The sequence below is a fragment of the Elephas maximus genome, chromosome 7, assembly GCF_024166365.1.
Source record: "Elephas maximus indicus isolate mEleMax1 chromosome 7, mEleMax1 primary haplotype, whole genome shotgun sequence".
NCBI classification, from domain to species: Eukaryota; Metazoa; Chordata; class Mammalia; order Proboscidea; family Elephantidae; genus Elephas; species Elephas maximus.
The window spans coordinates 122,932,337-122,960,076 of NC_064825.1; the positions used below are offsets into that span (position 1 = coordinate 122,932,337).

The window sequence follows — 27,740 nt, forward strand, 5'->3', positions numbered from 1 at the left end:
CTTCAAGATAGATTTTCTGGAAGATATTTATATTGTTCTGTAGGAGGCATCAAATATCCTGGAAATGGTGCAGTAGGTGCTGCTTCTAAGCCATGTGAGAATTTTAGGGCATGATGGTCACGCTCTGTGAAATTAATCAGAACACCATAGGTGAGTCACCCATATACCTACCTCTGGGTTTCCTTTTCCTGACCACACGATGTCATCATTATCAGAGTCTACTGTTTCTTCTCTGAATCTAGTCTTAAGATAGATCTGGTTGAGTTTCTCAGGCCTCTTTCAGTCAATTTAGCCCTAAAAACCCATTCCCTCAAGTCAGTTAGGACTCATAACAACCCTAGCAAGCTCTAGGATAAATACGCAGTGATGGTTCTTGGCATGGGAGCTTAATGATTGTTTCTCTGGTTCTGCAAGTGGATCAATCTTACATTTGGATTATGGTGCCCAACAAGATGGGGAGACCAACGTGTTAAGGTAAATATAGAGTTCTTCTTCCAAACCAGAAACAATGTCACCCAGAGAGAGGGTATTGGGAAATGAAAGGAGAGAAGAAACTCTAGGAAAAATAGTTGTTTTTGCTGCTGTTATTTTTACTTGCTTTCCAGTTGATTCCTACTCTTGGAAGCCCCATGGGTTACCAGTAGAACAGCTCTGTAGGGTTTTCTTGAGTGTAATCTTAAAGGAAGCAGCATGCTAATGACAACATCATAACCAAACTGTGATGTGCCAACCGTGACTAAAGTATTACAAAAACCACAGTGGACCAGAGTGATGACAGGAATCATCAGGAAACTAAGGAAGGTTCTGGACTTCCTTCCACAAACTCAGTGCGAAATGGGGAGGGGACAGGAAGAGAGAGTTAGACGTTATGAGCTCCCAAGCTGTTGTTCAATTCCTGGGTTCATGCTGGGAGATTAGTGGGAGCAAGATTCCCACTCTGTAGCTATTCTAGGAGCAGAATGGACCACAGGGATAAATGTCATTAGAAGATTACTAAGGAGTTTGATACATGCCCAAATGTCTTACTCAAAGAAAATAAAAATGATATAATCACTGAAAATTGCTGAGAAACTCTCACTTCTGGGGTCTTATACAGCAAAAATGCAGTACTAGTGTTAACGTGATTTAGCCAATCTCTTTTCTGTGGGGAAGGATTGTAGGGGTGGGTGGTGTGGTGCAACATGGGAACTCAAAAGAAGGGAAAGAGGAACAAAAAGACAGAAAGGAGCACCATAAAAGCAATCTCATCAAACTATTATAATTTGGCAAGAGTTTCATCTTCTCCTGGGCCTCTGGATAACTGCAGTTAATGAACAGCTGTTGGGGTTTTATATCTTATTCCCCACCATGGAATTCTCACTTTTTAGGAGACATACCTGTCCTGTTCTTCCTAGAAAAGTTCATAGGTGGTGCAAGTGTTTTCTCTACTGTCAACCTAAAGCTGGGCAGTTTGGACCTGCCCAGAGGTATCCTGGAAGAAAAAAGTTCTGGTAATCCGCTTCTGTTAAGATTACACCCAAGGAAACCCTGTGGGGCCACCATGAGTTGGAATCAACTCCATCACAACTAACAATACCAGCAACAACAACAACTATGTTTCCTAGCGTCCCTTCTCTCCTTTCATTTCCCAATACCATCTCTCTGGATGACATTCTTTCTGCTTAACAGCAGAAGTATTGGCTGTTGGTCTCAGGGAAGAGAATGAGTTGTGTGCACAAATGGATAGAGAAGTCTAAAACCTCCACATTTCCCCAGTAGCCCAGAGAAGGTTGCCATAATAGGACAATGAAGTAATTTCTCCCACACATTGGGGGCCTCTCCACTGTGAAGTATTATCATATCTGGACTCAGAAGGAAGGCACTATGAAGGAGTAAGGTTAATGAAAAAATAGCTTTTCTTTAGCCATTGTGGTAGGCAGAATTCTAAGATGAACTGCCAATGACACACACCCTTTTATGATGCCCTTTACTTTGAGTGTGGGCTGGATCTGTGAATATGACAAGATATCACTTCCGTGATTATGTTACTAATCAGTTCTGTATGTGTTTATCAAAAGAGGCATTCTACTAGGTGGACCTGACCTACTCGAGTGGGCCCTTTTAAAGAGCTTTAATGCAGAAGAGACTTTTTCTCTCCTGCTGAACTCTGAGATGTAGTAGCCATGAGTTCTATAGCTGAAAGGAAATTATTTCTACCATGTGAGCATGGAAGAGGATCATCAGCCTCATGTGAGACCACAGTTCCAGCCAACACCTTGATTGCAGCCTTATAAAACCTTGAGCAAAGGACCCACCAAGCTGTGCCCAAACTCTGACCCATGGAAACTAGGAGATAATAATCGTGTGTTGTTTTAGGCCTCTAAGTTTGTGGCATTTTCTTCAGCAACAATAGAAAACTTAATACAGACATCTTCAAGGGAAGCCCAATACTTACCCCACCAGAGTTACCAAACTTTAGTATGCATCCAGAGGTAGAGAGGGACACAGCAATGCAGAACTCCAGCACACTTAAAATGAACACTAGACCATTCATACCCTAGGAACAAATCCATAACAAAGGAGCATGAGAATGGAGATGACAAACTCCAAACACATCACTGATTACAGGGCCAAAAGGGAAAAAGGACTGGGCAGGGATCAGGAAAACTGGCTTCCATTGCAGCCAGAACTTAGGCCAGTTCTTGGCCTGGTGAAAGCCACTTATTTTTTCACTTTCTTACTGATAAAATAATCACACTCACCACCTCACCCCTGCCACTACTTTCCAGTGCTATCATGAGCACAAAATGTGAAAGCGCTTTAAAAAGAGGAGAAATGGATCTTAAAGATCATTGTCATCTTAGTCCTCTCAAACACTAGAAATTCAATACAGTGGGCATTATGATATGATCTCATAGCTTAGTCATTGCAGGTTGAAAATGTTCCCTCCAAAGAGGTCCAGGTCCTAATCCCCAGAATATGTGAATATGTTAAATTCCATGGCGAAGGCTGCTTTGAGATGGAGACATTGTCCTGGATTATCCAGGTGGGCTGAGTTTAATTTATAAGCATTCTTATAAGTAGAAGTAAGAGGCAGAAGATCACAAAGAGATTTGAAGATGCTGTGCTGCTTACTTAGAAGATAAAGAAAGGGCCCATGAGTCAAGGAATGCAGGTAGCCTCTAGAAGACGGAAAAGGAAAGGAACCAGATTCTCCCCTAGAGCTTCTGGAAACAATGCAACCCCGCTGAAATCTTGATTTTAGCTCATTGAGATCCATTTCAGACTTAGGCCTCCAGAAACGTAAGATAATAACTTTGTTTTGTTTTAATTAACTAAGTTTGTGGTAATTTATTGCAGCAGTAATTAGAAACTAATGTAGCAATGGAGCCCCGGTGGCTTAGTGGTTAAGAGCTTGGCTGGTAACCAAAACAGCAGTTCAAATCCACCGGGTGCTTCTTGGAAACTCTATGGGGTTGTTCTACTCTGTCCTATAGGGTTGCTATGAGTTGGAACCGACTTGACGGTACACGACAACAACAACAACAATAATGTAGTAATGAACACCAAATGAGTCTGTCTTTAATCCATACCTTAGGAGAACTGGCTTTAGGTCCAATCTTTAGCCAAAACACATGGTCAGATTTGAGGGACATTGGGGAAGTACTCTTATTCCTAATAATCTTATCCTGAAATGATGTCTGGATTTCTTTGGTTTAATCATTCTCTCCTTTCTCACCTTGCACAGTGATAGTCCCTCTGGTCTGCATGAACCTAAGGATGAGTGGCTCAGGAAATGACACAGACACAAGTGGACCTAAGAATATTTGTATTAATTATTTCATTATCTATTCACTCATCCCTTGAACAAATATTCTGTAACCTTTGCATTTTTGAGCATTGTTATAGGTACTGGAGGTACAGGAGCAGATAAAAAAACAGGCAATTTTCTTGTCTTCAAGGATCATACCATCTAGAGGGGTAGACCAGAGGCTAACAAACTTTTTCTGTAGGAGGCCAGATAGCAAATACTTAAAGTTTTGTAGGCTATAAGGTCTCTGTTGCAGCTACTCAACTCTCCCCTTGTACCACAAAAGCAGCCTTACACAATATGTAAACAAATGAGTGAGGCAGTGTTTCAATAAACCTTTATTTACAAAAACAGATGTCAGGCTGCATTTTCAACAAAAAGTAGCAAATAAGCATGTATTAGTTTGAGCCGCATGGGATTGCTCTTTTTCTAGGTCTAGTTGATCGTTGGCAAATTTCATATACTTCTCCTAACGAGTCCACGTAATGTGCTATCTACACGCCTTTATCTACAAAGATCTCACCATTTTCTAGTCTCTTTTGATAATTATATTCAAAGGTAAATCCTCTGACCCTTTGGAAAATTAACTGCTTTGATGAATATGATGATGATGGATGATAATTATGTTGATGATGATATTTTCCCCTCAGGAAGACTAGACTAGAGTTTCCTGAAGGCAGGAACATGGTTACCTTCCTATTTCTCCCATAGTCCTAACTCTTAGATTGAGCATAAAATATGGACTCATAGACTTGCAGGGTGAAAGTGCAGATGCCCAGCTAAGAAGATACCTGATACTTCAGATTCCAGGAAGACCTTATGGATACTTTCTGGTGTGAGGATGGGCAGGAAAAAATCTTCACAAAATTAATGAGAATTCATGATGGCTTTTGGAAGAAGGTGACTGACATGAAGGCAGGACCAGCTACATAACTTATAGGGCCAAGTGGAAAATGAAAATGTGGAGCTTCTTGTTCAAAAATTATTAAGAATTTCAAGATAGCAACAACAGAGCATTAAACCAAGCACTGGCCTTTCTATGGGCAGAACCCTGTGTAGACATCAAGGAAGCCATCCCCAGTAAGCCAGTCAAGTACAGATTTGGTCCTTAGCATTACACCCTTAGAGTCTATTAATGTGGGAAACTTCAGAACTGAGCATAAAATTCACAAATTTTTCTTCAGTATAACAACGTGGAACAATAGTAAATGATATAGGGGGATAAGAAATAGGAAGCTCCAGATTCAAATCCTGCTTTTGCCAATTTCTAACTGTATCACCTTAGAAAAATCTATTAAGTTCTCTGAAGAAGCTCTCTTTTCTTATTTTGAATGAGTGGTAAGTAATAAAATTGCTTACTATAAGAATTGTCAGAAATATTAAGGGGAGTAGATTCTTTCAGGGAAGTTACTCAAGAGGTTATTTTGGTGTGAATAGATAGCCCTGGAGACATCCATGTTAAGCTGGGAGTGAAGCAAAGGCACTGCAATTGGTCTGCATAACAAGTTAGGAACAACACTGACGTCCATATGCTGAGGTCCATGGCCTCCATAGCTGAGGATAAGATACAATGAGAAGAAAAGGAGAGGAAGAACTAAGCAGCATGGTGGAATGCTAGACATTTATATGGGGCAATGATCACAGAAAACTCAGTGGAGTTGAGACTGGCCAGGAGACTTTGAAGTAGCAAATATTTAATGTTATCCTGTGCTGCAATATCCACCCACCCCACACACACTTACCCCATGGTCCAAAACTTCAAGAAGTTTTACTACCTACACAATCTTTTATAGTGGTTGTCTTAGTTTGCTAGTGCTGCCAGTAAGAAAAAGTACCGTAAATAACGAGGATTTACTCTCTCACAGTTTGGGAGGTAAGAATCCCTAATCAGAATATTAGCTTAGGGGAGAGTCCTTCCTTATTGGTAGTTCCAGGTGTCCCTTGGCATTCCTTGGCTTATAGACAAATCTTCGTATGGAACTTGTCTTCCCCCTATGTGTGTGTCTCTCTGTTTTCCCTTGTATAAGAGATCACTCAGAAGGGATTAGGTTTAAGACTCACCCTACTCTGGAATGTCTTGATTAATATAACAAAGAAAAACAGGGTCATACTCACAGGAACAGGAGTTAGGACTTCAACATCTGGGGGGAGAAAATTCAATCCATAACAGTGGTAATGTGGAGAATAAAGTTTTAGAATAGTATCCGCATGGGAACAAGTGGAACGGAAAAGTTGTAAAATATAGAATGAAGTTTGGGAATTTTCCAGGAGCACAATGCTGGGGATAGAAATGAGGAGTCAGGCAAGGACATCTAGAGATGTTGGGAGAGACCCTGGGTTACTCATGATTTGTAGGATAATGTTCAAGACAATTTTACTTTATTTAAAGAATCAGGCAACCCCATCAGAAACGCAATCAAGAACATCTGGAGACATATAAGGACTGATATCTGAACTCCATTTTTGGGGGGAGTAAAAAAAAAAAAATTTTTTTTTTTTAACAGTACATACTGATCAGAACTGTGAAAAATTAAACAAGAGAATTATGTGAAGGGCTCAGCACCATAACTGTTATAAAGTAGGTGATCAATAAATAAGAGATTTCTTTTCCCACTTTGCCTGATCACATGTAGAGAATAAACAAGGGGAGCCGTGGGATGTAGCCCTAACTCCTAAAGAAAAGATTGCCCTATTTCTCAATTGCTTCAAGGTTCCCAAAATGATCTAGCAATTAAAGAATGCTGAATGTTACTTTGGCCAAAACCAGGGCCCCATGACCTGCTTCACTACAGTACTCCGTGAAAAGAGGAAGCACTCACCGTTAACATGGACCTGTTCATGGCGCAAATTTCTGGAGCCTGACTATAGTCACAAGGAGGGTGGTCGAATGAAATAATATTCAAGCTGAGTATGACCCCTGTGGCGGCCATGACTGAGCTGATGATATTCAGTCCTAGGCTACCTTGATCCTAGAAAGGAATAAAAATCTATTAAACAGTCCAACGATATTCTCAGATATGCCTCCATCCTTCGTACTCCTTGCTTCTTCCCCAATACACAGTCATCTTCTCCAGCAATAATCTCCTAGCTTGTCTCTTTCTCTATATATGTGTATTTAAAAAAAAAAAAAAACCCATTACCATACAGTCGATTCTGAGCCCTGGCAACCCTATAGCTGATCCATAGGGTTTTCTGTTGTTGTTGAGAATATATACAGCAAAATATACACCAATTCAACACTTTCTACGTGTATAACGCAGTGACATTGACTACAGTCTTGCAGTCCTGCAGCCATTCTCACCCCCCTTTTCTGAGTTGTTCCTCTCTCATTAACATAAACTCTCTGACCCCTAAGATTTCTTTCTAATCTTCGAAGTTGCTGTTGTCACTTTGATCCCATAGAGATAGTTTTTCAAAGAGCATAATGCTCAAGGCAGACATTTTTTTACTAGTTATGCTAAACTATTGGTGGTTTTAAGAAGACTTCATAAGGTTTTTCTAGTTGTAATCTTTACAGAAGCAGAAGCTAGGTCTTTCTTCTGTGGTACCACTGGGTGGGTTCCAATATCCATCTTTAGGCTAGTAGTGAAGTGCAAACCATTTGCACCTCCCAGGAATTTAATCTCTTTTCAGAACACGAATACAATTTCGTCATTCCCAAACTTGTATCCTCGCCATGACTCCCCTAGGAATCTCATTAGTAGGGCTTACAATGCTCATTATGATTTAGTTGGACGTACACTGTGTCCCGTCTCCTACCATGTCATACTTCCGGTGTGTGATTGCTTATCCTTCTCTAAATGCTGCTCGCCTTTCATGCCTCTACGCCTTCTGCATATTATTTCCCTCCCCTGGGGATTCCCTTCCATACATTCTCAGGTGAAAAGGTATGGAGGCCTTTTATAAGAACTCGAATTGCTCAGGAAAGAGTGAGAGGCTGGGTGTGACTGCAGCAGTAGGCACATTTTAGTGGGGCACTGGTTTGGGTGGGTTAACTGGATGAGAAGCTAGGGAGGCAGGTTTGGAAAGGCCATCGTGAACATGCTCCACAGGTTAGTATTTATACTTTGAGCAAAGAAAATTCAAATATGGTCTTTTGGAAGGAAAAACATTTGATGGAATCTGGGCTTTTTGCCTTTAATTGCCTTTGTGAAAGACAGGTTGGCGTGGAAGTTGTATTTTAAAATTGCTTTCTCTTCTTTAATAGCCTTAGTGTGACTTTTATTTTACTGTACTCTGAATCAAAATCCCTTTAGGAGTCAATTTCATTATATATTCTAATCATTCAGCTAATAAATATTATGTCATACCAACCCTCAGTGCCATTGCCATGGGCTGAACCTCAAGTTGCAGGGATCTTTGACTGCTTCTGTTTCACATTTCCCCCCGGCAAAAAAAAAAAAAAAAATCCCCTAAAGAGTCCTCTATATCTTCATGAAGATTCTCTCAGCAACCACCTCGCCAAAATATTCAGCCCCATGTCAGAAATTCTATCATTGGCCAATTGGCTAATGAGCTGCTTTGAAAGACCAATTTAACCAATTCAATCTCACAATCTCTCCTGCGTGTTTAAAAACAAACAAAATATAGGGCCATCTAAAAAAACCAGGTATCATTAATTGGTCTTCTTTTGGTACAAAAAAAAAAAAAAAAAGGAAGTATTTCTCACCAGATGTTTTGTAGTTCTAGTTCCTGCTGCAACTGACAAGGCCCCTGAAACAATAAACTAGTAACAAAAAGGGAAATTAGGGTAAAATTTTAAGCAAATATTCAAAATTATAATTTACCAAAACTTACCCCTAAATTAGATAGAAACTTTAAATCGACCAATTATCTTAGAAGAAACACAAAACTTTGTAAATAATCCCCACCTCCTCAAGAAAGAACAGAGAAATTCTATCATAGGGATTTATAGGGAAATGTATCAATCCTTTCAAACAACAGCTAATAAAAATGGCATTGAAACCATGCCAGAGCACTGAAATAGAAAGAAAGCTTCCAAATTCCTGATATAAAATTAACACTGATACTGGTATCAAATTTGAACAAGATATTACAAAAAGAAAAAACAGAAACCAAGATTAATCTCTTTTAAAATATCTCTTAAAATTTGCAAATAAAAGAGCAGCATAGTTTCAAATTCCTTATTAGATGATTAGAATTTACTAGTTCATTTGACTGCAATGATTATGTAATTATTTTCATTCTGGCAAAAATTGCTAGAATCAAGTCAAGGGGGTCCCTGCCTTAGACTATTCAACTGTTTGAATTTTGAGGTTTGCTTTGACACTTTGATTTCAAAGTTTCAAGAAGTTGTATTTTAGTACCAAAAGAATGACCAATCCAATGAAACAGGAAGATAAATTAGTAAGTGCATAATATCAAGACATGGGAAACTCTGATGCTGTAGGGATTAAGAGCTACGGCTGCTAACCAAAAAGGTTGGCAGTCCGAACTCACCAGGCACTCCTTGGAAACACTATGGGGCAGTTCTACTCTGTCCTATAGGGTCGTTATGAGTCAGACTTGACTCAACAGTAACAGGTTTGTTTTTTTATGAAGACATTTGTTGTTGTTAGATGCCCTCCAATCTGTTGTGACTCATAGCGACCCAATGTACAATAGAAGTAAACACCACCCGGTCCTTCCCTATCCTCACAATCCGGTCATTGCTATGCTTGAGCCCATTGTTGCAGCCACTGTGACAATCCATCTTGTTGAGGGTCTTCCTCTTTTTTGCTGACTCGCTACTCTACCAGGCATGATACCCTTTTCCAGGGACTGATCTCTCCTGGTAACATGTCTAAAGTAAGTGAGACAAATTCTTACCATTCTTGCTTTTAAGGAGCATTCTGGTTATACCTCTTCCAAGACAGATTTGTTCATTCTTCTGGTAGGCCGTGGTATATTTAGTATTCTTCGACAGCATTACAATTCAAAGGCACCAATTTGTTCTTCAGTCTTCCGTATTCACTGTCTAGCATTCGAATGCACATGAAGCAATTGAAAACACCATGGCTTGGTCAGGTGCAACTTAGTCTTCAAGGTGACATCTTTGCTTTTTAATACTTTCACAGGTCTTTGCGGCAGATTTGGCCAATACAATGTCTTTTGATTTCTTGACTGCTGCTTTCTTGGGTGTTGATTGTGTATCTGGGCAGAATTAAATCCTTGACAACTTCTATTTTTTCTCCCTTTGTCATGATGTTTATTGGTCCAGTTGTGAGGATTTTTGTTTCCTTTATGTTGAGGTATAATCCATAACGAAGGCTGTGGTCTCTGATGCTCATTAGTAAGTGCTTCAAGTCTTCTTTGCTTTCAGCAAGGAAGGTTGTGTCACCTGCATAACGCCGGTTGTTAATGAGTCTTCCTTGAATCCTGATGCTGCTTTTTTCTTCATATAATCCATCTTCTCAGATTATTTGCTCAGCATACAGACTGAATAAGTAGGAAAGAATACAATGCTGACACACAATTTTCCTGGCTTTAAACCAGGTAGTATCCCCTTATTCTGTTTGAACGACTGCCTCTCTATGTACAGATTCCTCATGAGCAGAATGAAGTTTTCTGGAATTCCCATCCTTCACAATGTTATCCATAATTTGTTATGATCCCCACAGATGAGTGCTTTTGCGCAGTCAATAAAACACAGGTAAACACACCTTTCTTGTATTCTCCGCTTTTAGCGAGGATCCATCTGACATCAGAAATGATATCCCTCTTTCCACATCCTCTTCTTCATCCAGCTTGAATTTCTGTCAGTTCCCTGTTGATGTACCATTGCAGCCACTTTTGAATGACCTTCTTCAAAATTTTACTTCTAATTTCAATGCTCTGGAAAAGGTTTAAATGATATTGCTAGATATTTTTCACATTCTCTTGGATCACCTTTCTTTGGAATGGGTGTAAATATTGAGCTCTTCTAGTTGTGTGGCCAGGTAGCTGTCTTCCAAATTTCTTGGTATAAACAAGCGAACACTTTCAGTGTTGCATCCATTTGTTGAAACATCTCAGATGGTATTCTGCCTATTCCTGACGCCTTGTTTTTTGCCAATACTTTCAGTGCAGCTTGACCTCTTCCTTCTGTACTATTGGTTCCTGATCATATGTTACCTTCTGATAAGTTTGAACATCGACCAATTTTTTTTGTTTTAGGGACTCTATGTATTCCTTCCATCTTTTTTTTTTTTTTTTGATGCTTCCTTCATCTTTTAATGTTTTCCCTGTAGAATTCTTCACTATTGCAACCCGAGGCTTGAACATATTGTTCAATTTTTTTGGCTTGAGAAATGCTGAGAGTCTTCTTCTCTTTTAGTTTTCTATCTCTAGTTCTTTGCATATGTTATTATAATACTTTACTTTCTCTTCTTGAGCCGCCCTTTGAAGTCTTCTGTTCAGCTCTTTTACTTCATCTTTTCTTCCATTGGCTTTTGATACTCAATGTTTTAAAGCAAGTTTCAGATTCTCTTCTGTCATCCATTTTAGTCTTTTCTTCCTTTCCTGTCTTTTTAATGACCTCTTTCCTTCTTCATGTATAATGTCATTCCACAACTCGTTTGGTCTTCAGTCATTAACGTTCAACACATCAAATCTATTCTTGAGATGGTCTCTAAATTCAGGTGGGATATACTCAAGGTTGTACATTGGCTCTCATGGGGTTATTCTAATTTTCTTCAGTTTCAACTTGAACTTGCATATGAACAATTGATGATCTGTTCCCCAGTTGGCCCCTGGCTTTGTTCCAACTGATGTTATTGAGCTTTCCACCATTTCTTTCCACAGATGTAGTTGGTTTGATTCCAGTGTAAACCCTCTGGTGAGGTCCACGTGTATAGTAGCAGGTTATGTTCTTGAAAAAACGTATTTACAATGACAATGTCGTTGGTCTTGCAAAATTATATCATGTGATTTGCTGCTTCATTTCTATCACCAAGGCCATATTTTCCAACTACTGCTCCGTCTTCTGTTTCCAACTTTTGGATTCCAATCACCAGCAATTATCAATGCATTCTATCAATTTCAGACTGCAGAAGTTGTTAAAAATCTTCAATTTCTTCATCTTTGGCCTCAGTGGTTGGTGCATAAATTTCAATAATAGTCCTATTAACTGGTCTTCCTTGTATGTGTATGGATATTATCCTATCACTGACAGCATTTTACTTCAGAATAGATCTCAAAATGTTCTTTTTGACAATGAATGCTACTCCATTCCTCTTCAAGTTTTCATTCCTGGCATAGTAGACCATACGATTGTCTAATTTAAAATGACCAATACCAGTTTATGTCAGCTCATTAATGCCTAGGATATCCATGCTTCTGCCTAACATTTCATTTTTGACAGCTTTCAATTTTCCTAGATTCATACTTCTTACATTCCACACTTCTATTATCAATGAATGTTTGCAGCTGTTTCTTCTCATTTTGAGTCATGTTACATCAGCAAATGAAGGTCTGAAAAGCTTAACCCCATCTGCATCATTAAGGTTGACTCTACTTTGAGGAGGCAGCTCTTCCCCAGTCATATTTCGAGTGCCTTCCAACCAGAGAGGCTCATCTTCTGGTTCTATGTCAATATTCCACTGCTATTCATAAGTTTTTCACTGGCAATTTCTTTTCAGAAGTAGACCACCATGTCCTTCTTCCTAGTCTATCTTAGTCTGAAAGCTCAGCTGAAAACTGTCTGCCATGTGTGACCCTGCTGGTATCGGAATACCAGTTGCATAGCTTCCAGAATCACAGCAACACTCAAGCCCCCATAGTATGACAAAGTGACAGATGTATGGTGGAATATCAAGACAGAAAGATGATTAATGTAAACTAAATCACTTCTCGAAAAAAAACAGCAGAGAGGATTCTCCATCACATTAAATGTAATGAATATGGTTTTTCTTCAAATGTACAATTTTTAAAAAATATTGAAACAATGTAGTAATCTATAAAAATAACAGAGTTAAGGAAAAATTTCACATCTTAATGCTATACATGTTGAAAATACATTTAATACAATTTAACATTATTTATTGATAAAATAGGAAGAGTTTCATCTTCCATAACATAATGTAATATCTCAGTCCAAAAATTTTTATCATGCTTAATAGGAAAACTAGTAGCATATCATTAGAGTTAAAATCAAGAAAGGGTGGCTACTATTATGTAAACTGTTCTGAGTATATTATCTTAACCAATACAATTGTATTTTAAAAATTGAAAAAAATGTTAAAATTAATATTAATTAAATATGAATGAGTTATATTAGAAATATCCAAGAATATCAACTAGAAAGTGCTATAAAAATAAAATTTAATAAGGCAGATGAGAATAACTTTAGAAACAGAAATTATATACACGTATTGTAAATATATGTGTGTCTATGAGTGTGAAGATAGGACTGAATAAAGGTACTTCATTTACCATAGCAAAAAAAAATGATACAATATTTTAGATGAAAAACTTAAGAAGGAATGTAAAATATTGTGTATATAAAACTAGAAAGAAGACTTGATCAAATAGACTAAAAATAACATGGGGATAATTTGATGTCATTCTGATAAAACACATATAGCTGTACTGGGAAGCCCTGGTGGCGCAGTAGTCAAGAGCTTCGCTGCCAGCCAAAAGGTCAGAAGTTTGAATCCAACATCCACTCCATGGAAACTCTATGGGGCAGTTCTACTGTCCTATAGGGTTGCTATGAGTCGGAATTGACATGAAGGCAAAGGGTTTAGCTGTACTGGTGAACAAAGAGATTAAAAAAAGAAAAAAAAAAAAGAAACTTTTGATTGGTTCCTGATATTGATACTTCTACGTTGTAAGGAGATTGTTAATGAGTCATCCTCCAAATCCAATGCCTCCTTCTTTTCATATAGTCTCGCTTCTCAGATTATTTGCTCAGCATACAGATTGAATAAATGCAATGAAATGATACAACCTTGACACACACCTTTCCTGATATTAAACCACACAGTATCCCCTTGTTAGGTTTGAGAGACTACCTTTTGGTCTATATACAGGTTCCTCTTGATCACAATTAAGTGTTTTGGAATTCCCATTCTTTGCAATGTTATACATAATTTGTTATGATCCACACAGTTGAAAGCCTTTGCATAGCCAATGAAACACAAAGTAAACATCTTTCTGGCATTCTCTGTTTTCAGTCAAGTTCCATCTGACATCAGCAACGTGTCCCTCGTTCTACATCCTCTTCTGAATCTGGCTCGAATTTCTGGTAGTTCCCTGTTGATGTTCTGCTGCAACCATATTTGAATTATCTTCAGCAAAATTTTACTTGCTTGTGATATTAATGATGTTGTTCGATAATTTCCATGTTCTGTTGGATCACCTTTCTTTGGAATGGACACAAATATGAATCTCTTCCCGTTGGTCGTTCAGGCTCTGTCTTTCAAATTTCTTGGCATAGACTAGTGAGTGCATCCTGTGTTGTATCTGTTTGCTGAAGCATCTTGATTGGTATTCTGTCAATTCCTAAAGCCTTGTTTTTGCCATTCCCTTCAAGGCAGGTTGGACTTCTTCCTTCAGTGCCATCAGTTCCTAATCATGTACTACCTCTTAAAATGGCTGAACGTCAACCAATTCTTTCTGGTATGCTGATTCTGTGTATTCCTCCCACCTTCTTTTGATGCTTCCTGCATTGTTCAATATTTTGCCCATAAAATCATTCAGTATTACAAACTCGAGGCTTGAATTTTCCCTTCAGTTTGAGTAACGCCAAGTGTATTCTTCTCTTTTGGTTTTCTAACTTGAGGCCTTTGCACATTTCATTATAATACTTTACTTTGTCTTCTCGAGCAACCCTTTGAAATGTTCTGTTCAACTCTTTAACTTCATTTCTTCATTTGCTTTAGCTATACTATGTGCAAGAGAAAGTTTCAGAATCACTTCTGTCATTTTTGTGTTTTCTTTCTTTCCTGTCTTCTTAATGATCTGCTTTTTTCATGTATGACGTCTGTGGTGGAATGAATTACTCAGTATGGCCCTTCTAGCCTAGTCTTTGTAACTCCCATCAAATGATTGTGTGGAACCAGGCTAATAAGCTATATGGAACACTAATGAGGGAAATGGTCAGTTATACCATCCCGTTAGGCTTAAAATGAGTCATCCCAGAGCCTGGAAGAGGAACTCTTACTAGCACCAAGAAAGAACAGCCAGGAGTGGAGTGTATCCTTTGGACCTGGGATCACTGTGTGGAGAAGCTCCTGGAAATAGGAGACAGAAAGAAAGAGAGAGACAGAGACAGAGAGAGATTGAGAGAGAGATGTAATACTGAAGACTGAGATAAGCAGTGGTAGAGAAATGGTGGCAGGAGAGGCTGGCAGGAGAAGGAGTAGTGGGCTTCCTGGACCATGGCATGAGAAAGCTGAGTGCTTTTGGGTAGGAGCTTTGCTGGCAGAGTAGGGTGCCTCTGGACACTGGTGGAGCTAGGTTTGCTGACCCATGGAGCTAGAGGTGAGCACATTGAGATGATGCTTACTGGCAGAGCGGATTGCCTCAGGGCATTTATCAGCAAAGCTAAAAGTGCTTTGAAACACTTGTCAGAGCTGAGCAGTGGTCAAGGGGCCATAGAGAGGCATGCCTGTAGGCACAGCTGACAAGTCTGTCCTGATGGGAGAACTGTAACCTGAGTGTTCTCGAACCTATTACTTCCCTAATAAACCCTATAAATCTGAGTGTTGTCTGTGAGGTCTCTGTGGCCATCACAATGAATTATTGAACTCAGCAGAGAAGTAGAGAGTTCTGTGACACCATTGGTGTCAGAACTGGTAAAGATGGAAGAGATTTCAGACTTCCACCTCATAGCAATTAGCCTTGGGCTATTGACCTTGATTCTCCTTCCCTTCTCATGAAATTAGAAGAGATCAGATCCCCCTGCCTGCCATTTTTACAATGTCCTTGAAGTTATCCCACAACTCATCTGGTCTTCAGTCATTAGTGGTCAATGTGTCAAATCCATTCTTGAGATGGCCTTTCAATTCACATGGGGTATGCTTAAGGTTGTACTTTGGCTTTTGTGGACTTGTTTTAATTTTCTTTAGCTTTGACTTCAACTTGCATATGAGCAATTGATGATATTTTACACATTTGGCCCATGGCCTTGTTCTGAGTGATGATATTGAACTTTTCCATTGTCCCTTTCCACAGATGTAGTGGATTTGATTCTTGTATAATCCATCCAGTGTAGTCCACCTGCATAGTCACTGTTTATACTGTTGAAGAAAAGTATTTCCAATTAATAGGTTGTTGGTCTTGCAAAATTCTATCCTGCAACCTCCAACGTTGTTTCTATCAACAAGTCCATATTTTTCAACTGATGATCCTCCTTCTTTGTTTCCAACTTTTGCATTCCAATCACCAGTAGTCATCACTGCAATGTGGTTGGTTCATGTCATAGGTTGAATTCTGTCCCCTCAAAAATGTGTGTATCAGTTTGGCTGGGCCATGATTCCTGGTATTGTATGATTTTCAATCATACAATTTTATGCTGTAAATCCTGCCTCTGTGGTGTCAATGAGAGAGGATGGGCAGCAGTTGTGTCAGTGAGGCAGGACTCAACTACAGGATTGGATTGTGTCTTGAGGCAATTTCTTGAGATATAAAAGACAGAAGCAAGCAGAGAGACCTCATACTACCAAGAAAGCGGCACCAGGAGCAGAGTGTGTCCTTTAGACCCAGGGTCCCTGTGCCTGAGAAGCTCCTCGACCTGGGGAAGACTGATGAGAAGCCCAACAGAGAGAGAAAGCCTTCCTCTGGAGCTGACACCCTGAATTTGGACTTTGAACCTACCTTATTGTGAATAAATAAATTTCCCTTTGTTAAAGCCATCTGCTTGTGGTATTTCTGTTATCGCAGCACTAGATAACTAAAAAAAAATAACTAAGACAGTGCATAAATTTGAAAAATGGTTATATTAACTGGTCTTCCTTGTAGATGTATGGATATTATCCAGTCATAGACAGAGCTGTACTTCACGATAAATCTTGAGATGTTCTTTTTGATGATGAATGTGATGTATTCTTCTTGAGTTTGTCATTCCTGGCGTAGAAGACCATATGACTGTCTGGCTCACAATGGCCAATACCCATCCATTTCAGCTCACTGATGCCTAGGATATTAATCTTTACGTGTTCCATTTCATTTTTTTCCAATTTTCCTAGATTCATATTTCATATATTCCATGTTCTAATTATTAATGATTGTTTGTAGCTATTTCTTCTCATTTTGAGTTATTCCACATCAGCAAATGAAGGTCTGGAAAGCTTGACTCCATCCATGTTATTGAAGTCGACTCTACCTTGAGGAGGCAGCTCTTCCGCAGTCATGTTTTGAGTGCCTTCCAAACCCAAGGGACTCATCTTCTGGCACTATGTCAGCTAAATTCTGCTGGTATTCATAAGGTTTTCACTAGTCTTTTTTTTTTTTTTTTTTTTTAGAAGTAGACTGCCAGGTCCTTCTTCCTAGTCAGTCTTACTCTGAAAGCTCAGTTGAAACCCATCTACCATGGGTGACCCTGCTGGTATTTGAAATATAAGTGGCATAGATTCCAGCATCACAGTAACACAGGCCACCACAGTACAACACACTGACAGACAGTGGTGAATCTAAATCATAGTAAGAGTTTAATGATAGCTATTATTGGCTTTGGAGCCCTGGTGGTGCAGTGGTTAAGCATTTGGTTCTAACCAGAAGGCCAGCATTTTGAGCCCACCAGCAGCTACTTGAAAACATTACGGGGAAGTTCTACTCTGTCCTATAGGGTCGCTTTGAGACAGAATCGACTCAAAGGCAATGCGTTTGGTGTTTGGTTTTGGTATTATTGGCATTAATATTATTAGATACATTAAAACATTCCCAGACATAAAACAGCATTCGCTATACTTCAAACTTTGAACTTCCGTTGTAAATAGTCGAAAGGGAGCATAAGGACCACTCTAAACTATCTTTTCTCAACTTTGTAGAGGTAAATCAGTGGAAACTCCTGAATGCCTGAATCAGTTCTCTGATTTTTACGTAAATATTGTTATAAAGTTTTCCTCTATTGTTAGCGGATGAAACTTGATACTTTATTCTCATTTATACTCCAATTTTCAGAGAACTTTTTTGAGTGTTTGTTGGGGAGCATTTAAAAATTTTTCATTATATTTTTAAATTTAATTTTAGTTATTGTTATTAAACTTATGAAACAAAACTGATCTAATAGTCCCATTTGCTAACCTAAACCATTTATTAAGAGCTGGTGGTCATTGGGCCAGACACTATAAATTGCCTGCCTAACAACCACCTCCCTTTCTATTCCCTGGTAACAAAACCATCATTTTGTGTAGTGCCGCATGATCTTAAAGGTAGAGTGAATCTTCCCCAGTTGCAGTGGTGAATCTTGATAATGGTAAGTCTATCCCCATTGCCCATAGCTGGTTTGGGAATATGCATATAGAACATTTCTAAACACTGAGCTAGGAAGTCTGATATGGTCTACCAGGAGTCCTTGATGAGGTCCCGCATCTCCAACTTTCTTAGTCATCTAGTGCTGCTATAACAGAAATACCACAAGTGGATGGCTTTAACAAAGAGAAATTTATTTTCTTACAGTCTAGGAGATTACAAGTCCAAATTCAGGGCTTTCTCTCTCTGTGGGCTCTGGAGGAAGGTCTTTGTCCTCAATATTCCCCTGGCTGAGGAGCTTCTCAGGTGCGGGGACCCCAGTTCAAAGGACACGCTCTTCTCCTGGCACTGCTTTCTTGGTGGTATGAGGTCCCCAACTCTTTGCTTCTTCCCTTTCCTTTTATCCCTTTACACTGGATCAGGGAGGTGGCCTGAGTAAGGGTGGTGTTACAATCCCACCCTAATCCTCCTAACATAAAATTACAATCACAAAATGGAGGACAACCACACAATACTGGGAATCATGGCCTAACCAAGTTGATGCATTTTTTTTTAAGTAATTTTTATTGTGCTTTAAGTGAAAGTTTACAAATCAAGTCAGTTTCTCACACAAAAACCCATATACACCTTGCTATACCCTCCCAATTACTCTCCCCCTAATGAGACAGCCTGCTCTCTCCTTCCACTCTCTTTTCCTGTCCTTTTTGCCAGCTTCTAACCCCCTCCACCCTCTCATCTCCACTCCAGGTAGGAGATGCCAACATAGTCTCAAGTGTCCACCTGATCCAAGAAGCTCACTCCTCACCAGCATCCCTCTCCAACCCATTGTCCAGTCCAATCCATGTCTGAAGAGTTGGCTTCGGGAATGGTCCCTGTCCTGGGCCAACAGAAGGCCTGGGGGCCATGACCACCGGGGTCCTTCCAGTCTCAGTCAGACCATTAAGTCTGGTCTTATGAGAATTTGGGGTCTGCATCCCACTGCTCTCCTGCTCCCTCAGGGGTTCTCTGTTGTGTTCCCTGTCAGGGCAGTCATTGGCTGTAGCCAGGCACCATCTAGTTCTTTTGGTCTCAGGATGATGTAGTCTCTGGTTCATGTGGCCCTTTCTGTCTCTTGGACTCGTAATCACCTTGTGTCCTTGGTGTTCTTCATTCTCCTTTGATCCAGGTGGGTTGAGACCAACTGACGCATCTTAGAAGGCTGTTTGCTAGCGTTTAAGACCCCAGACACCACTCTTCAAAGTGGGATGCAGAATGTTTTCTTAATAGATTTTATTATGCCAATTGACTTAGATGTCCCCTGAAACCATGGTCCCCAGACCCCTGCCCCTGCTACACTGGCCTTTGAGGCATTCAGTTTATTCAGGAAACTTCTTTCCTTTTGGTTTAGTCCAATTGTGCTGACCTCCCCTGTATTGTGTGCTGTCTTTCCCTTCACCTAAAGTAGTTCTTATCTACTATCTAATTAGTGAATACCCCTCTCGCACCCTCCCTCCCTCCTCCCTCTCGTAACCACGAAAGAATGTTTTCTTCTCAGTTTAAACTATTTCTCAAGTTCTTATAATAGTGGTCTTATACATTATTTGTCCTTTTGCAACTGACTAATTTCACTCAGCATAATGCCTTCCAGGTTCCTCCATGTTATGAAATGTTTCACAGATTCCTCACTGTTCTTTATTGATGCGTAGTATTCCATTGTGTGAATATACTATAATTTCTTTATTCATTCGTCCGTTGATGGGCACCTTGGTTGCTGCCATGTTTTTGCTATTGTAAACAGTGCTGCAATAAACATGGGTGTGCATATATTTGTTCATGTAAAGGCTCTTATTTCTCTAGGGTATATTCCAGGGAGTGGGATTTCTGGATTGTATGGTAGTTCTATTTCTAACTTTTTAAGGAAGTGCCAAATAAATTTCCAAAGTGGTTGTACCATTTGACATTCCCACCAGAAGTATAGAAGTGTTCCAATCTCTCCACAGCCTCTCCAACATTTATTATTTTGTGTTTTTTGGATTAATGCCAGCCTTGTTGGAGTGAGATGAAATCTCACTGTAGTTTTGATCTGCATTTCTCTAATGGCTAATGATCGTGAACATTTCCTCATATATCTGTTAGCTACCTGAATGTCTTCTTTAGTGAAGTGTCTATTCATATCTTTTGCCCATTTTTTAATTGGGTTATTTGTCTTTTTACAGCTGAGTTTTTGCAGTATCGTGTAGATTTTAGAGATCAGGCACTGATCAGAAATGTCATAGCTAAAAACTTTTTCCCAGTCTGTAAGTAGTCTTTTGACTCTTTTGGTGAAGTCTTTGGATGAGCATAAGTGTTTGATTTTTAGGAGCTCCCAGTTATCTAGTTTTTCTTCAATGTTCTTTATAATGTTTTCTATACTGTTTATGCCATGGATTAGGGCTCCTAACGTTGTCCCTATTTTTTCTTCCATGATCTTTATTGTTTTAGATTTTATATTTAGGTCTTTGATCCATTTTGAGTTAGTTTTTGTGCATGGAGTGAGGTATGGGTCTAGTTTCTTTTTCTTTTAGAAAAATGTTTGTTAAAAAGACTGTCTTTTCCCCATTTAACTGTTTTGGGGCCTTAAGTTGACACATATTTTTAGAGGAACAAAATTCAATCCATGACACCAACTAAGGACCAAGCTAGAAATGAGTTGCCACTGACCTTCTCATTTTGAAATGATCAGTGCTTTCAATATATAAGCCATTCTGGGTTGGGTATTGATTACAAGCTGCTGTAAAATGTTATAACTGATGTATGTTAAAATACTTAATTTGCCTAATTTTATATGTCTTTTATATTATTATTCCTGCATTAAATATGAAGTAATTGAGTCAGATATATTTCTCAAGGTTATAGAACTCCAAGGTATTTCAGAGGGTACTGTACTCACCATTACTGACCCCCACATTTGGAAACCTATGTATACTGAAATGGGTTCTGGTCCATAAAATGGCAACAAGACATACAGCAATATTATTCCCAAGCTGAATTTTATCAAAGCAATCAGGATCTGGATAACCTAGAAATGATGACAAAAGTAAAAACCAATTATCCACCACAGAAATGGTGCCTAAGTCAACCTTTCTCCAACCACTGAGCTACTTTCCTTCTCAATCATTTGGCATAGTCAGATATGCTTCTTGATAGTCTCTTGTCATTTTTTTTCCATATAAAGAACTGTGAATATAGTAACTTACCAGTTTTATCTCTTGAGATATCTATTTTTACTCCAGGAATTTCTGTGTAAAAATAGACTGTGCCAGGACTTGCTCAGAGACACTGTACCAGTGCCCACAATGACAACCCACTATATCATAGGTAGTCTTATGACAACTGTTGCTCTCCTTTTCACATGCTCAGAGAGGCGAGACACAAGAGTGAGAAATAAAGTCTTCTAGCAAGGATAGGTAACCTGAAGAAAGAAGAGTCCATACTAGGGAAGAAGAGAAAAAAGCAAATATGACATGTTCTTGGCATCTGGAACCTGAAGCCATGACTGTGAGGACAGAGGTAAAAAATTAAGGGTGTTTGAGTACAATTGTCCCATGACATTAAAAAGAATTCAAAGTGTCCACAATGACTTTGTCCCTGTGCTTTGAAACCAGAGTTACAGATAAACTTTTACACTTGCTGTCCTTCCACTAGCACTTTACACTCTTCATTACTTTTGGGAAAATACACCTAAGGTGTCAGAGGGGAAAGGCACGACAGATATAAGAGTTTTCATCATCTGCAGAGCAGAACTAGCTGAGAAAGTGACTCAGAGAGAGATACAAAAAATAGGCAGCCATCAGGTGTCAAGAAAGCTTGTGGAGTGAACACCATCTAATCCACACATGGCCTTTTCTTTTGCTGCTTTTCCATGTGGAAGTTAAATATGTTTATCATGGATGACCCACATGGATTAGAAGCATGATGTCACAGAATATTCTGCCTTTTTTTTTTCAAGTTTTAAGGGCCCGAACATCAAATACTGCTGTCCTGAAGGTCAGTTGTTGTGACATGAGACTTGTAGGAGAGAGTATCTCTCATTAAGTCTGATCAGTTTTGAGTTTACTGCATTATTAGTCTTTTCCCAGAAATGCACCTGACTTACCCCAAGGTCCTTGAGTACCCCCCTCAAGAATTTCTCTGCCTGTCCTGCCTGGGATACATCAGAGTCATCCCCTGGTGTGGTCTGTTGCGATCTCAGTGGGGTCGTCATGACAGCAAAAATGTGCTACAATAAGAAACATAATTCAGTATGAGGTCCTGGAAATGACAGAAGAGGGGCACTTTGAGACAGGCTCCTCCATAAGACAGTCTCTAGTCTGCATTCCTTCACTAAGCTATAACAGCTGTTAGGACATTCCGTATGTTAAAGACGGAAGTTATTTCCACATCCCTGATTTGCTCTTTCTTGGGGAGGGAGGAAAGAGGGGATTACATGATTCCTGAGAGTATGATACTCATTTTGCCATGTGGTTAGTGTTTCTGCCTGTCTATCTTTTCTACTTTGATTCAAAGATTGTTCGGAAGAGTCAAGGTTGTCTTCTCCTTCCTGCTGTCGTGGAATAAACTAGACACATGTACAAATAACGTGAGGGTGGTATCTGACCTCCTCTAACTTCACAAGGTGGAAGGAGAATCAAGATCAACAGTCCAAGGCTGATTTGTATGAATTGGAGTTCAGAAATGCTTCCTCTCTCAGCTATCTTTACCTATTCTGACATCAACCACCCCTCCCATGACACTCTTTACTTCTCTGCTGGGTTCAATAATTCATTGCAATGACCACACAGAACTCACAGACAATACTTACAATTATAAGATTTATTAGGGAAGTAAGAGTTACAAATTTATGCTCCAGAACACTCAGGACACAGTTCTTTCTTCAGGGCTGCCTCTTTCCAGTCATGCTCACAGACATGCCTCTCCCTGACCCTCAGCCTCTGCCTAGAGGCACTCAGTTTTCTCTGTGGGCTGGGATGCCATCACACTGTATCCTATTGCCGAGTCTCTGCTGCAGGCTCTGTGCCGCCAATTCTTTCTGTCTTCAGTGTTACACCTCTTTTTCTGTCTGTGTCTCTTGGTTCCATAAGCTTCTCAGTGCAGGGGTCCTGGGTCCAAAAGATGTGCTGGATCCTGGTTTTTCTTCCTTGAGGTGATGAAATCTTCTCTCTGCTCTGGAATTTGCTCTCTTTTAAGGCAAAACTGACCAGTCCCCTTAGTGGGCCACAATTATCTTATTTGAACGGTCCCAATCACTTGGGTGGGATTTACAAGACCATAGCCAGAAAGGCCACAAAAAATCAATCCATCCCACCGCAGCAAAGGACTAGGCAAAGGAAGGTCAGGGGGAGCTCTTCTTTCTGTTATAGACTCTGCTTTGATGATAACTGAGTTTGTAAAGTAGGTTACATATTAAATGCTGTTGAGTAATGTGATGGTTAAGGTCATGTATCAACTTGACTGGGCCATGACTTTCAGTGTTTTGGCTGTCGTGTGATGTTGTAATCACTTCTTTTTTGAGATTTGATATGTGATTATCCCCGTTATGGGATCTGCTGTGAGTAGCCAGTCACTTTAAGGGGAGTTTCCTTGGGTGTGGCCTGCATTGAGTGTGGGCAGATGTTCTGGCAGGGCTTGGGAGCTTTTGGTTGTCCTGGATCCTGCAGCTGGCTCCTGTTAGTCTGACCTCCAGTTCTTAGGGCTTGAGCTAGCAGCTTACCTGTGGTCTTGCCTGCCAATCTTGGGATTCATTAATCTTCACAGCCTGTGAGCAACAGCCTTACTCCCCAACCTACCAATCTTGGATTTGCCAGCCCCTGCAACTACATGAAACAGGAAAAGGTTCTATCCTGAGCAATTGGCTTGGGACATTATAGCCTCTACAACTGCATGAGCCATTTCCCTTGATATAAATCTCTTTCTGTATATATTCTTTTTTACTTGCTCTTAAATGTCGAGCTGCTAAAGCAAAAGGAGGAAATGATGAAGCAAAAGAACTGAATAGAACATTTCAAAGGGCAGCTCGAGAAAACAAAGTATTGTAATGATATGTGCAAAGAGCTGGAGTTAGAAAAACAAAAGGGAAGAACACGCTTGGCATTTCTCAAGCTGAAAGAACTAAAGAAAAAATTCAAGCCTTGAGTTGTAATAGTGAAGGATTCTATGGGGAAAATAATAAATGATGCAGGAAGCATCAAAAAAAGATGGCATGAATACACAGAGTCATTACAGCAAAAAGAATTGGTCAACGTTCAACCGTTTCAAGAGGTAGCATATGGTCAGGATCTGAAGGTACTGAAGGAAGAAGACCAAGCTGCACTGAAGGCACTGGCCACAAACAAGTCTGTAGGAATTGAACTGAATATCAATTGTGATATTTTAACAAATGGATGCAGTGCTGGAAGTGTTCACTCATCTATGTTAAGAAATTTGAAAGACAGCTACCTGGCCAACCGACTGGAAGAGATCCATATTTATGCCTATTCACAAGAAAGGTGATCCTACTCAATGTGGAAATTATTGAACAATACCATTAACAACACATGGAAGTAACATTTTACTGAAGATCATTCAAAAGTGGCTGTAGCAGTATATCAACAGGGACTTGCCAGAAATTCAAGCCAGATTCAGAAGAGGATGTGGAACCAGGAATATCATTACTGATGACAGATCCATCCTGGCTGAAAGCAGAGATTATTAGAAAGTTGTTCACCTGTGTTTTATTGACTATGCAAAGGTGTTAGACTGTGTGGATCATAATAAACTATGGATAACATTGCAGAGAATGGTGATTCCAGAACAGTTAATTGTGCTCATGGGGAACCTGTACATAGATCAAGAGATAGTCATTCCAACAGAACAATGGGATACTGCATGGTTAAAATCAGGAATGGTATAAATCAGGGTTTGTCTTTTCATCATAACTATTCATACCTATTCTGAATGCTGAGGAAATAATTCAAAAGGCTGGAGTTTATGAAGAAGAATGGGGTATCAGGATTGGAGGAAAACTCATTAACAACCTGCGTCTTGCAGATGACACAACCTCGTTTGCTGAATGTGAGGAGGACTTGAAGCGCTTACTGATGAAGATCAAAGACCACAGCCTTCAGTATGGATTGCACCTCAACATAAAGAAAACAAAAATCCTCACAACTGGACCAATAAACAATATCATGATAAATGGAGAAAAGATAGAAGTTGTTAAGTGTTTCATTTTACTGGGCTCTACAATCAACACCCATGGAAGCAGCAGTCAAGAAATCAGAGGATGCATTGCATTGTTTAAATCTTATAAAAGATCTCTTTAAAGTGTTGAAAAGCAAAGATGTCACCTTGAAGACTAAGGTGCGCCTGACCCAAGCCATGGTATTTTCAATCAACTCACATACATGGGAAAGCTGGACAATGAATAAAGAACGCCTAAGATGAATTGATATCTTTGAATTGCGGTGTTGGTGAAGAATACTGAATACATCGTGGACTGCTCAGCTTCCCTATATTCAACTACCCAGGACACCAAAACAGCAGAGAATATTGGATGGACATGAAGGACATTTCTTCCAGATTAGGAAATAACCTGAACACTAGTCTTGTCACATTATCTGAGATGTATATTGGCTATTCACATCTATAGTGACTTCCCCTACCCCCACTTTTATGAACCTTCCCTTTTCCCCATTCTCTTTAGAAAAGACTGCTTCCAAACACCCCAAACGTACCTGTAAAGGGGCACTGGAATCATCCCAAACTAGAAGTCAAAAAGTAGCCTCATCCTCTCTCATTCCACTTCCAAGAATCCTAGGACCAACCAATGAGAAAACCGTAAGACCAAAAGCCTAGGAGGGTAAGCCCCTGGACCTACATTTCTTCAAGCCTATGGTGTTGGCTGCGTGTCTGACAAGTGCTGGAAGAGGCTCTGAGCAAGTGCTTCCCGGTTCTCCTGCCCAGATACCACCACCCTCCCCAACTCCACGCCTCTTCAGCTTTAGATCTGCACTTTTCTTTTATCAGCTTTTCTAAATCTCAAAGGCTGAGAATTTCTGAGAAGCACAACTACTTCCTTTTTTATGTTGGAAGTGCTAACTAATTTTGTTTCCGTCATATGGTTGTGGAGTACTGGTTGCATAGTGTTTAAGGACTCAGCCTTTAATTAAAAAGGTCAACAGTTCACATCCACCAGCCACTCCTTGGAAACCCTATGGGGCAGTTCCTGTCTATTGTGAAATTTGCTGAGCAAGCAGTGGCTGCCCATGCATACAGTGTTTTATACATAATAACAGTGGTTAGTATATGGATGTCAGTGGTTGAGCATTCTCTGTGTGCTATACTCTGCTCCAAGATTTTTACACAAGCAGAAGAATTTAATGGTATTTATAATCCAGTTTAAAAGTATCCTTTTTACAATTTCACATGTTTTCTTAAATATGGAGAGAACTATGTTTCACCATTTTGTAAACTATTTGACCCTTAGTCAAGTAGGCAGCATATTGATTAATAGTGTTGCATTGTAACCATGGGTGTGAGGAGTTTCTAGTTGATTTTTATCAGCTTGCCAGCATTGTTTTATTGGCAGCAATGAGACTGGTGATTTGCAGCTGCCTTCAATGAGACTCCCAGAACTCTCTGACATGGGAGCTGGTTATATAGCCAGAAATATGCTTATATGGACAACCAGGCATAAAAAACCCTGGCCAACAAGGTGCTCTGTTGGGTTCCTGATTAGAGACAAAGTATACATGACAGAGATAAAGTGTGGACAGTTGGAACTCATGCCTGACCTTTCTGGACCCCTTGCTGTCAGGCAGCCTGGTATGATTATTCTTCCTTTCATTCTGGAGCTAGATTGTATCATTTTCCTACAATAAACCATAGATTTGTAAGCATTGTCATGTTGAGTTCTGTGAGTCCTCTTTTGAAATCGAGCCCTGTCTAACTGCCACAAGGAGCCTGAGTGGTGCAAGCTGTTTGTAATCAGCTGCTAATGCAAAGGTTGCCAATTTGGAACCACCCAGCAGAACTGCAGAAGGAAGACCTGGCTATCTGTTTCTATAAAGATTACAGCTGAGAAAACCCTACGCAGCTCAGTTCTCCTCTGTAGCACATGGGGTAGCCGTGAGTCACTAAGGAATTATTTATGAAAGGATGGTTCTGAGAAAGGGGTTGGAAATAAACTTGCTGTTGGAATGGTTGCTGAGCCATCTTTGGTATAAAATGGAAATGACAGTACCTTGATCTCAGCAGCTAGCAGAAGGAACTATGCAAGTAATGGAAGTAACAATAAAGACGTCTACAAGCAGGGCTCATCTGCCTGTGTAAATATACATTCAGCAGTGCTGTTCTCCCTGTAAAGAAGCCAAAAACAGGAGAATATCAGTTTGTGCAGGACTTACATGCACTCAATCAGGTAACTGAGGAACTGCCCCCTATAGTTTCAAACCCTTATGCCCTGCTAAGCTCCCTGTCTCCAGACTATACCTGGTTGACTGTCCTAGATCTGAAGGATGCCTTCCTCTAGCCCCTGAATCTCAGGAAATATTTGTCTTTG

The 27,740-nt window shown here is 39.8% G+C and overlaps 2 protein-coding genes across 3 annotated transcripts in view; both read right to left on the reverse strand.

Moving 5' to 3' along the window:
* The window catches only part of LOC126080894 (membrane-spanning 4-domains subfamily A member 6A-like), a 55,307-nt gene extending 55,223 nt beyond the window's left edge, over positions 1–84 (reverse strand). Inside the window, exon 1 of the mRNA XM_049892098.1 lies at positions 1–84. The gene's annotated coding sequence lies outside the window, so the exon portion shown is untranslated.
* Positions 40–27,533, reverse strand: LOC126080897 (membrane-spanning 4-domains subfamily A member 4A-like). 2 transcript variants are annotated; one of them, XM_049892111.1, is made up of 8 exons: positions 27,423–27,533; positions 25,915–25,993; positions 22,299–22,421; positions 21,093–21,221; positions 8,460–8,516; positions 6,610–6,759; positions 2,435–2,536; positions 40–124 (listed from the first exon to the last, which is right to left on the reverse strand). In XM_049892111.1, exons 3-8 carry the CDS (start codon positions 22,404–22,406, stop codon positions 104–106), a joined length of 567 nt encoding a protein of 188 aa, XP_049748068.1. In that variant the 5' UTR covers positions 22,407–22,421; positions 25,915–25,993; positions 27,423–27,533; the 3' UTR covers positions 40–103. The 2 variants fall into 2 exon arrangements, with proteins under 2 accessions (XP_049748068.1, XP_049748069.1); XM_049892112.1 differs by lacking the exon at positions 40–124 and adding an exon at positions 5,906–5,931 and having other exon boundaries at positions 2,455–2,536.
* Between the last annotated feature and the right edge of the window lie 207 nt (positions 27,534–27,740).